The 12735-nt window shown below is 31.7% G+C and overlaps 1 protein-coding gene across 2 annotated transcripts; it reads left to right on the plus strand.

Moving 5' to 3' along the window:
* Nucleotides 1-278: 278 nt before the first annotated feature.
* On the plus strand, nt 279-5554 carry LOC103488592 (protein STRUBBELIG-RECEPTOR FAMILY 5). Of its 2 annotated transcripts, none has more exons than XM_051082598.1 (14): nt 279-652; nt 909-1041; nt 1134-1205; nt 1308-1378; nt 2481-2552; nt 2831-2902; nt 3094-3165; nt 3262-3327; nt 3406-3471; nt 3558-4137; nt 4214-4485; nt 4595-4715; nt 4807-4946; nt 5077-5554. In XM_051082598.1, the coding sequence occupies exons 2-14, from the start codon at nt 988-990 to the stop codon at nt 5360-5362; spliced, it is 1944 nt and encodes a 647-aa protein (XP_050938555.1). In that variant the 5' UTR covers nt 279-652; nt 909-987; the 3' UTR covers nt 5363-5554. The 2 variants fall into 2 exon arrangements, with proteins under 2 accessions (XP_050938555.1, XP_008445635.3); XM_008447413.3 differs by having other exon boundaries at nt 1313-1378.
* The last annotated feature ends 7181 nt before the right edge of the window (nt 5555-12735 follow it).

A 12735-nucleotide genomic window follows, 5' to 3' on the forward strand; every position in this document is an offset into this window, starting at 1 on the left:
TTCTTTGCTTGAAAAAGGATAGAAGAGAAAGGAATGGTTACAAACTGTAAGGCATTTAACCTACCAATCTAACCCATTTGTATAACAGCTCATACCCAAATAGCATAGCTAAATTATATAAACCGATCTAACTTTCTATAATTGGGAAAAACAAAAAATCAAAATAACTACCTCAACCATCACCAATTATGGATAACTAACTTTTTATAGAAATTTCAAAATTGAAAAAACAACAACAACAAAGATACCTCAATAACTAAGTCAAAAGAATAATGATAATCTTATAAGAAAAATGCTTCTCTCACATACTAATTTTAGGATTTAAGTATTAATGATGGCATTACAGCTCCATTTGTCTCTTTTGTTTAATTTTTTACCCTAAGATCTGCATCCCATTTGTGGAATATTGATCTGAAATCCAAACCCCAAAAGGCAGAAAAGGCCTAACTTAATTTTGGAAGGCTGGTTTTTCCAATGGCTGCTGATGATTTCTCTTCCAAATTTCTCCATAATTGAATCCTTCTATTCCAGATTACCTTTTTGGTTCATTGTCTTCTTTCACAAAACATGAACCTCACTACTCTTGTTTTCTGGATCATCCAGATCTCCATCCATGGAGTCGGAGTTTTTTCTAAAACGAAAGCGCCAGACGGTAACCCGTCGTGCCCAATTCCTATTGTCTTCTTATCAGTTTCATTCTCATTCCTCGCTTTTTTTTTTTTTTTTTTTCTTTCAAGATTTTCATGGAGATGGATTCTTTTTCCTTGTTTATTTTGTTTGTAGTTTCGTTTTCTTGATACACGCTACTAATATTTCAACAAATAGATTTTCCTTCTTATATATATTGTAACCAATTGAATCATGGTTATATGGAAAAATGAGATGAATAATTTTCCAAATGGTTGCAGTTTCTGCATTGAATGTGATGTTTAGTAGTTTAAATTCACCTTCACAACTCACTGGTTGGGGGTCAAGTGGGGGTGATCCATGTGGAGATTCTTGGGAAGGGATAAAATGTTCAGGATCATCCGTCACAGAAATGTAATTTCTAAATTTTCCTCTCTTATTATTATTATTATTATTATTCTTATTTTAATTCAATTACTTTGGTTTTTAATTTTAATATTCTACAGAAGTTTATCAGATTTTGGACTAAGTGGATCAATGGGTTACCAGCTTTCAAATTTGGCATCTGTCACCTACTTGTGAGACCTACTTACTATCAATATTATAATTATTCTAAACATGTTTTTGTTAATTAATCAACATCAGTTTTAAGGTAATATGCATGCTCTCACTTGTGATAGTACAGTGATTTGAGCAAGAACAGCCTCAGTGGTGATATCCCCTACCAACTTCCCCCTAATGCAGTTCACATGTAAGTCAATTTTTCTTGTTTTTTTTTTCCCCTTTTTTATTGAGTTATATACATATATATATTTTCACTTAGGAACAGTTTTTTAAATCATGTTTGCAATAATGATAAGAAGAGTGACTCGTGAATCTTATAAAGATTTTTTAGGCATATATGTATTTCTAATATGGGATCGTCAACAACAGATGATGCCTCTTTAATTTGGAATCATCATTTTTTGGTTGAATTCCATTTTATTTGTGTAACTTTTAAGACTAATAATTGACTGTGTAAAAATATTTTTAGAAAATTGAAACTATAGCAAAATTTATTAGTTATAGACTCCCATTAATAATAGACCGTAACACCGATATTTATCGATTATATAGACTCTATATGGTTAATAGGATTTCATCACTATTTTGACTTTAATAGCTAGATCTAAATTTAGCAATTTTACTATATTTAAAAAAAAATCACACACTAAGATTGCATTTAGATTATCTATGGAAAAAAATGATTTTCAAAAATACTATGGAAAAAAATGATTTTCAAAAATACATTTTCTTCGAAACACTTTCTTTAAAATGAGTTGAAAATTTTAATACTTGCATGTTTGGTTAGAAGTGTTTGTATACATAATTTTGTTTAAAAACCTATTTTCTCAAAATTTGGTTTGGAGTGTTTCTTTAAAATAGATTATTTTTCAATCTTATTTTTTAAAAATGCATTTTTAAAATTAACCAAATACCTCAATTTTTTGAAAATGATTTTTTTTTTCAAATTTAAACACTTTAAAAGTTAATCCAAACTATATCTACTAATTAATATTTTTGGTCTGCTATATGTGCAATGCCGATTTGTTTTGACCATATTTTTGTTGGTAGGCTTTGATATCATATTTGATAAACACAGTATAATTGATTTTTAAACTAATTAACAATGAAATGAAATAAAGCAGTCTACGTATCTTTTGAAATTGTTAGATCGTAGAATCCTCAACTAATTGAAATAGGTTAGTAGTTAGGAAAATTTTTAGAAACATCTAAATTAGTAAAATTACTTAAAAAAGAACACTTCATAGATGGGTTAAGTTGTTGATACATGTGTTTTTCTATTTACGCAGTGATCTTTCTGGGAACAGTTTCACTGGTAGTGTGCCATATTCAATATCTCAGATGACTGAACTTGAATTTCTGTAAGTATATCAAAGTAGTATGTTGTCTAAGGGCGTATTTGGATTAACTAGAGATTTTCTTTTTTCTTTCACAAAGGTCCATTTTATTTAACTCTTCAAAATGCTATTTTGAAGAGCTATCAACCACTTAAAATTGTTCTAAAAATAGTTATTTTCTGGATTAAAAACTTTAAAAGTCAAAGGGAAGCGCACCCTTTTGATCAAGAAATAGATAAATATATTAGCCACATGTTGTATGAATTATATGTTGGGGGCTTGATTTGTTTGTTGGCCTGCAGAAATCTTGGTCATAACCAGCTTAGCAATCAACTGAGTGATATGTTTGGCAAGCTGGCTAAACTCAAAAGGCTGTAAGTCTCGTATTGTCTTCAAACGTGTAACTATAACATATTCTTCTGTATTTTCTTCCTCTATTAACGACATCGTCCTTAATCAATTCAATCAGTCATGAACATTGTTTATCCATAAAATTGCTAAAGTTTTGATTCATAAATGTTTTGCATTAAGTAACAAATGTGAGTGTAATGTGTTTATTTTGCAGGGATTTGTCCTTCAACAAAATTTCAGGAAACTTACCTCAAAGTTTTAAGAAGCTTTCAAGCCTTACCGTATTGTGAGAAAAGCAAATAATTAATATAAGATTTCATGTCCAGTTTCATTTTTGTCAATAATTTTAAATTTATTTTAATTCATTTTTAATTTTTTATAGGCATATACAAGACAATAAATTTTCAGGTTCAATCAACGTTCTTGCTGACCTTCCACTTGATGATTTGTAAGTAGTAGGCCCAAAATATGATATAAGACGCATAGTTTCTGTTAATTAAACTCGCTCTTAATGTTTTGACTATAGGAATGTTGCAAATAACAAATTCACTGGTTGGATTCCTGACAGTCTCGAAGATATAGATAATTTGGAGTATGGTTTAACATTATGCGTAATTTTATTGATTTTCATGTGCACGAAATATTTTGAAATGTAATTGTTTATTATATTATGTGAAGAACTGTAGGAAATTCTTGGTCAACTGGACCCGCACCACCTCCACCACCAGGGACGGTATCTCCAACGAGCAAGAAGTCGAACAAGGAGGAGTCGAACAAGAATTCGGCAGTGAAAAGTGGGTTAGTGATAGCAGGAATAGCAATGGGAGTATTAGCAGTAATAGCAGTAGTGATTGGAATGACATCAAAAAGGAGGAGGCATGTATCTCATTATCTTGATGAAGACACAAGCCAACACAGATCATTCACTCCACTCACTTCCCAAGAACTCTCAAAGGGTAATGATAGTAATAATAATAATGGGATTGATAGAAAATCCTTCAATTCAGATGCTTCTATTGACATAAAAAGTGGTGTTAGTGTGGTTAGACCACCACCAGCTCCTTTAGATCCTGTTCGGTCCTTCAGTGATAATCAGTTTGCAACCCGTCTGAATTCGAGGACGAGAAGCACTTCGTTTCGTGCAACTTCTTATTCATTGGTTGATTTGCAAACCGCCACTGCTAATTTTGCTCCCGCTCGACTTCTTGGTGAGGGTACTATTGGACGTGTTTACAAGGCCAAGTTTGGAGATGGAAAGGTAATTTAATTTATCTAATTAGTATGTGTGTGTGTGTGTATATATTAATATGGTGAAATTTAATTTTTGTAAATAGGTATTGGCAGTGAAGAAGATAGATTCATCAGTTTTTCAAGGGAGGAGAACAGAGGAGTTCAGTGAAGTAGTAACAATAATTTCAAAACTTAATCACACAAACATAGCAGAAGTTGTTGGATATTGTTCAGAGCAGGGACATCATTTGTTGATTTATGAATTTTTCCCCAATGGTTCACTTCATGAGTTTCTTCATATGTCTGATGACTTCAGTAAACCACTCACTTGGAACACCAGAGTCAGAATTGCTTTGGGGACTGCAAGAGCTCTCGAGTATGTGCTTAATTTCCTACTCAAAATCATTCACCTAATTCATCTTACAAATCAAATATTCAGTTGTTGTTTTTTATTGTTATTGTTATTGTTGTTATTTTGTTTTCAGGTATCTTCACGAAGTTTGCTCGCCATCCATAATTCACATGAATATCAAGTCCTCTAATATATTGCTTGATGCCGAACTTAATCCTCGTCTCTCGGACTACGGTTTGGCAACATTTTATAAGGTTCACTACGTACTTCTCCACTCCATACATTTAATTGGTAAAAATGGGTGTTCTGAAATTAAGCAATTTTTGTTGATTCGATCGATTTCAGAGTAGAAGCCAAAACCCTGGAGGTGGATATGAGGCTCCAGAATGCAGTACAAAGGGTTCAAGTTATACTCTGAAGAGTGACATTCACAGTTTGGGAGTGGTGATGTTGGAATTGTTGACGGGCCGGATGCCTTATGACTCGTATGTTTTACCTTAATTACTTTAGTTAAAGCTCCGTTTGTTGTTGGTAACATTGATTTTTGCATGTTTTTGAGTAAAAAGAGTTGATTGGTTTTGGTTCTGAACGTAGTTGTTACATATATGTTTACAGGAGTAAGGCAAAAGTGGAACAATGTCTAGTGAGATGGGCAACACCACAACTGCATGACATAGATGCGTTGGACAAAATGGTGGATCCTGCATTGAGAGGCTTATATCCACCAAAGTCGGTGTCTAGATTTGCAGATATAATTGCCCTTTGCGTTCAATCAGAGCCCGAATTTAGGCCTCCAATGTCCGAAGTGGTTCAAGCCTTGGTCACTTTGGTTCAACGTTCCAGTATGAATATGAGAGATGATCTTGGAAACTCCCGACGAATGGATGATTATGACTATTAATCCTTTTTTTTTTCCTTCACTTTTTTTTCCTTCTTTTACACTCTTTAATTAAGTCTCTACTTGCACACATTATATATTCTAGTATTTCATTTATTCAATGCAAACACTACTTTCACATTCATTTAGAGATTTAATTAGTCGTTCTATTCCCACCTCCATCATAATACATAATCCATCTTTTCCCTTTTTGTATACCAATCTTCGTTAATGTAGTTCACTTCATATGAACCCCTTTCCTTTTTTCTTTCTCTCTCTCTTTCTTTTTTTCTTTTGGCTTGAGTAATTAGACTCTTTTGTGATTCAATCCTATGTATCATGTGTTGAGTTTATTTCTTCTCTTCTTTATTGTCACACCCCATCCCAAGCCCAACTCCTCACTAGGCCTGAGATGACGGCGTGAAGCCAATGGACATCGTCCTCCTCTAATGACACTCGTCGAACCTTGCTTAACTTGATCTTTAAACTAACTTTAAACAAAAACATATGACCGGTGAAAATCAATAAAAACGTGGTATCTTATAAGACATGGAACATCCGACTCAACCAAACTGGTTTATCAAGTCTAATATAGACATGTAAAATTTGGAGAAAACGACAACAACAAAACTACTACATACAATCCCAGTACACTTGGTTCTTTACTAGCCTATTATAGACCTCAACTTTCTTAGTTCTTCACTATCTTAATTACGAACTAAATCCATGAATGAAAATAAGTCATACACAATAATAATTCAATTTTCTAGCATAGTAGGCATAATGTAGTCAAACATCGGAACCATGATCTCTTTGTACAAAAGGGCAAAATATTTTGAAAGAGTGTGAGCTATAAAGCCTCGTGAGTGACAATTATTTTTATAAAAAGATATGCATATCAATCATTGTGCAATAGATAAACTTAGCAAAGCATTTCAGATTTCTCAAACTCATTTATTAAACTTTTCTCTTTTGGTTTCTTACTATATACCCTGACTTCCTATATAACTATGAGACAACTCTAGACAACTCAACAGCCTTTTTCATTATAATTTATCTGAGATGAGAAATCTAGGTGTCCATAGGGCCCTCACCTTTATCTAGTCTAGGTGATGGAAACTCTAGGCATCAACTGGACACCTTATCACAAGTCCTCTGTGCACAAGATACAGTCACCCATAGGGTTACTATAATATCAGGTACAGACTAAAACAAACTCAACAATCCCATACAAAAAATCATTATATAGTACAAAGAGTTCAATTATCCTAAATGGTTCGGAGAGAGAGAAACATTTGTCGCTGTCCGTAGCTCGCCGCCGTCCCTTCCATCTTCGTTGTCGTCCGTCGCCGCCATCCGTCGCTGCGACTGCAACTTCAGCTTCAGCCTTCCTCCGTCCGTAGCTCGCCGCCAACCTTCTCTTTGCTATCTTTCAAGTTCTCTCTCCATTCTCACTTTTTCAAGATCTCGTTTGTCACCCTGTAGCTAAGTCAGTCAATGACTTTCAAAACAAATATATCTTAAATGAATATTTGTTTTATTGAAACAACTTTCATTGAATGAATATGTGTGCATCTGTGCATCATAGGGTTGGCGTAACATTGGACAAACAAGAAAAATCTCAAGTTTAACGAACCTTTTCAAGTGCTTTTCTCGAGCTTTCAGTATAGTGTCGGCAAAACGGTTCCTTAACAAAGCTGCACGGTAAAGCCTGTCGGGGGAGGCTTTTCCGATGCAGTACATGGCGTCGGGAAAGCAGACGAGGCTTTCCCGACGTCGTGGATTGCGTCGGAAAAGATGGCGTTGGGAGAGGCTTTCCCGACGCATGACCAACACAGTGTCGGGAAAGCCTATCCCGACTCACTTTCCCCGACATTTGTCCCGACGTCGAGGACTGCGTCGGAAGATCCTTTCCCGACCTATTTTTTACTTCTCTCGACATTTTTCGGCGTCGGAAAAATCCTGATTTCTTGTAGTGTTTACATAAAGATGAAATATGGTATATTTTTCAAAAGTGTGGTTATGAAGTCATTTAAAGGATTTCCAATGTTCAGATACCTAATGAGATTGATGATACAATGTCAACATATATTAGATATGATTGTGAGGGTAGATGGGTAGATAAATAATGATTGTGATAAGTGTTTGGTATGTCATTCTATGCTTAATAATGATGTATGCTTAGGGTTTGTAATTATTGTGCTTATGGTATGTCATTACTTTGCTTAATAATATATTTATGTTTTTTACATATTCATAGATACAATATTCAAGTGTTAGCAACAAGGATGATAGACAAATGCTTCCACAAGAAAGGAAAAAGATCATTCGTTCCACTTAGCCCGACTATTATGTCTGAGTTGGCATCGACAAGAGCTTTTAGGCAATGGTTGCCCATTAAATATAATAGACAGAGATAACCTATTGGAGCCCTTGTGAAGAAAATGGGGAGTTAACTCAGTATGTATCTTTGACAACGGGTTCTTGTGCCATACAAATCTTAAAAATAAGCTTCAAACGAGCTAACAGAGAAATTTTTTAACTACATATTTGTATGGATTCTACAAAAATGTTTTCCATACATTGTAGTTCGATTTACACTCTAAGTCGAAACATGCTATACTTTTTATTTTGTTGATGTTCGTTTTACACCCTAATTCCAAACATTCTATACTTATATCTACATCAAGAAAGTTTTAAACTTCAAGGTCATGTTGACTCAGAAGTACATACATCTATTTAAGGATGAATCGTTGCTCTTTCAGTTTCTTCTTAAAATCTATTCTCATATATATCAAGAACACCAGACATTGTTTGGGGATGCTTTGCTATCGTTCAAATCTTTGAAAAGAAGCACGAAAAAGAAATAATAATGATTATTTTGATGACTCCACTCTATAAAGTGCTAGTCGAATTGTAAGTTTACTTATGATGTACTTATATACAACATAGAATCTTTTGTTACATTACCTATGGTGCCTTCACTCTTATATGTTTTATAGGATACTTTAGTTGCAACACAGGTGAGGATATCTTGAAAAAGCATTGGGTATCTAGTGGATGTGTAAGAGAAGTGGGTGATTTTAATTTCTCAATCTCAATATTTAAAGTTAATAAAAGGGAAGGTGACTCAAGAAATTGAAGTATGCAATAAAGAAGAGGATGCTCGAAGTGGCAAAATCTCAAAAGGAAAAAGTTGAAAACAAGATAATTACATAGAGATAATCCGTTGGAAATGTCAACTTAAATCTTCCCGAGGATAAGAAAAAGAGCATAATACGCCTAAAAAAAAGATTGAAGGTAATTGAATTTGTTGTCTCTTTTAATTTTTAACGAGATTTTGCTTGAGATGCTTTTAATACTGGTGAAATGAACGTCATGCCATTTGGCTATAGGATCAATTGATAATATCGTTGCAATAGCCATGATATTTGATGATAACATTGAATGCCCAAATGTTAAAGTTTTGATAAACATTGTCATGAGAGAAGATTTGACTATACCAAATCTAGTGAAGGGCAAAATAGAGACTTTAAATCATGCAATGGATAACATCATTTCATGGTTTGTCAACTTGTGTGTATGATATGAGAAAAAGTAAGTCTCATCTTTGTTATTTAAGTTTTGTTCTTATTTTTTTTTGTAGTTTGAACTTAGAACCTTGGTTATGGTAGGAGCATTCAACAATCAATAATGTTGTGTATTCCTCTAAATAAGTGGACAATGATGGGCCATTAAGCTCCTAAATATATATGTTGTTACAGCATGAAAGATGTAGACATAGTTGGCATAAAAATGAATTAGCGTATATTTGGAAGGGACAAATTTGTTTATTTAGCTCAAGAAAACTTGTTGCATTATCACAGTATGGTTGAAATTGGTTATATTAGTACATATATTACCTAAGTATAAGACAACTATTACTCATCTTTATCTCTAATACTATCGTTACATTTATATTTTTTCGTGTTTTAACTAAGGTTGCTTTTACTTAGGTATCTTTGAGATGAATGTGACCATGAAATAACTAGAAAGTCTTTTTTATTGAACAATAAAACTTATTGCCACACGCCGTCTCTTGATCTTCGATCAAGGATATCTAGCCAACCAGTTAAAAAATGCTAACTTCGAAAACGTATTTCTTGTTCCATGTAACACCGGGTAAATAAAGAAGAGGAACACAATAATTATGTTTATTTGGGGTTAAATGCATACTAATGCTAAAGATGTTGCTTATTATTGTAGATTACATTAGATGTTGGTTGTAATCAAATTTTGAGAAAACTGTGTCTATGTGTTAGACTCTCTTTAAAGCAAACTTCAACATTCATGGAGTCATAAATGTGTAAGTGTATTGAACTTCCTTAGTTCTTATTTCACTTTATTATTTTATTCTAATGTTTCAAGATATTTAGAGAATTGAAAACATGGCAAGCTAAACATGATCTGCATCACTATCGGTCCAATCCAAAATTGAAATCTGTAAAGTAAATTTGCATTAACACTTAATTATTTTCAGTGAAAAATAAGAATAATTTGTATCCAATTTTTATACATGCAGTGCCTTCGTCAATTAGATTCTATAGTGTGTGGGTTCTATGTCCAAAATTATATGTACACATAGCGCATAGTTCTAGTTCTCCAATTACTAACCTTATATGTAGATACTTTACTTTTTAAATGCTACAATTCAATAATTGGTCTAAACCCATTCCTTCTTTAATTTGCTTTCTATCTGTAGTTTAATACAAAAAAATTGATGTCACTCCTTACGTCAAGGTGTTCAGGAGTATAAGAACCTCTTTCTTATCCTTCTCTTTGACTGCCCAATAATCCATCTCCAGGACAATACTCATCCCACACACAAAACTGGGATGCTATCCTCCTTGGACGTAATAACTTGAAACCATCTGAAGACAGATAACTTGATCATCTTTTCCATGTCGCAACCTATCTTAGCTATTCTTACTTGGCCTCAATACCTGATTACTTAGGGAGGGAAACTTAAAACATACTTAGTGAGTGAGAGTTTGAGAAAATCTTTTTGGAAATACAAGCCAAGGACAAAATATTTTCATTTTACAAACGCATCTACCAATGCCTCATTTCACAAATCACCGAAATTTCACATTAGCTCCTTTTATTCCTTTCCACCAAGAATATGAATCATTCCTTTCGTCAAGCCTTATGCAATTCACTCTTGCCAGTATCTTACGATTAAGCTGCTATGATGTTTACTCCATCTACAACATCTAAGAAGTTTCCTGATTCATTCCTTTTCTTGTTGCATTGACCAACGCCATTTACATTATGTGCACATCGCATAAGCACAACGTACTTGATAAGAATAAGGTTAATGGTTTGCACGCATTCATCACAATATACATATAGAAAACAATCAGTTTCTTTTTTCAAACAACAGTACAAGAATAGCAATAATAATAACGAAGTACTGAATGCATTTGTAACGCCCCAAAAATTAAGATAATTTTGGAGTTAATTATCTTAATTTTGTTTAATTAGATTTAATCTATTGAGCGTTATTTTGAATTCATTTAACGAGAATTATTTGATTTATATGGGAATTGAAATTAATTAAATATTTGTTGGATGAATATTTAATTAATTAAAGGTTTTGACATGTGGTGTTTGTTGAGTTTTTGATTAAATGGCAGGTTAAGAGGATTAAGTAAAGTTGTAGATTTTTAGTGTTGTTGAAGTTGAAATTAATTAAATAATTATGGAAGTTATTTAATTAAATTGTGGGGTGGAAAGTTTGTTGGAGATTTAATAATTGTATGTGTATGTGGAAATATATATATAATTATTAATTATTATGTTAAAGAAAAAGATAATTATATTTGTTGAAGTATAATTATTTAAGGAAAAGATAATTGTATTTTGGAGAAAGAATATTTAGTAAGGGAGAAAAAATAAAATAATTATATTTTAGGAAAATATAATTATTTGTAAAAGGATAATTACTTTGGAGAAAGATAAATAATAATTAATTATTGTAGAAGATAATTAATTATTTTGGAGAAAGATAAATACTAATTAATTATTGTGGAAGATAATTAATTATTTTGGAGAAAGATAAATAATAATTAATTATTGTGGAAGATAATTAATTATTTTGGAGAAAGATAAATAATAATTAATTATTGTGGAAGATAATTAATTATTTTGGAGAAAGATAAATAATAATTAATTATTGTAGAAGATATTTAATTATTTTGGAAGAAAGGTAAATAATAATTAATTATTGTGGAAGATAATTAATTATTCTGCAGAAAAATAACTATTATTGTTTATGGAGTGAAGTTGTTATGGTTGAGTTAAGATAATTCATGTTGGAAGTTATAAGTGATTTATTGGAAGAGATTTGATTGATTAAATTAATTGAGGATTTAAGTTAATTTGAGATTTTGGAGGGAAAAGTTGGTTTTGGTGGAATTGGATTTAATTGAGTATATATATGGATATATATATATATATATATATGTATATATATATATATATATATATATATATATATTCAATTAATAATTTGGAAAAGTGTAGTTAATTATATTATGGAATATAATTATATTTGTTTGGAAAAGAAGATAATCCTTGAGAAGAGAGATGGTTGATTTGATTGGACGAAAAGATATATATTTATTTAAAAGAGAGAATAATGCTTTAAATAAATATATATGTTTGTTGTAGATTTTGGTGAGAGAAAAATAATAATAATAAAGAAGTATTATCATTATTATTAATGGTTATAAATGCCTAAGATTTTGTGCATTTAAACATTTATTTAGGAATTATAATGGAAATAAAAATATATGTATATATTTGGTATTATATATATATATCCTAAAATGAAAAGGAAATAATAATAATAAATATTATTGTTATTATTTGGGTCTATAAATAGCATTGGAATGCTTAAGTGAGAAAGCAAAGAAAAAGAAAAAGGTTCTTCATCTTCTTCTCTAAGATAACCATATGTTGTCGCTGCCTCATCAGTTGAAGTTAAGATTGATCTCTTTGGAAAGCTTGAGGATTTAAAGTGATGAATTTTTCCATCAAGTATAAGAGGATTTTTCAACCTCCATCTGAGTAACCTTGGTAAGCTAATGAAATTAAATTAATATTTTATTAATTTAATTTTGGATCTTTTTGGGGTTTCTTTAAAGTTTCAATTGGCTAAGTTTTAAAGATTTAAATCTTGGATTTTTTCCAATCAAGGTTGAATTGGTTTCAACCCAAATTTTAGAAAGTTAATTAATTTGGCAGAACTTTTGGTTTTAGCCAATTACTAATTTCATTAATTAAGATACTCAGTTTTCCTTTTATGATTAGAATCAAGTTAATTGGAGAATTTTTACTGTCAGCTAAGGAGTATT

The sequence above is a fragment of the Cucumis melo genome, chromosome 3, assembly GCF_025177605.1.
Source record: "Cucumis melo cultivar AY chromosome 3, USDA_Cmelo_AY_1.0, whole genome shotgun sequence".
NCBI lineage: Eukaryota > Viridiplantae > Streptophyta > Magnoliopsida > Cucurbitales > Cucurbitaceae > Cucumis > Cucumis melo.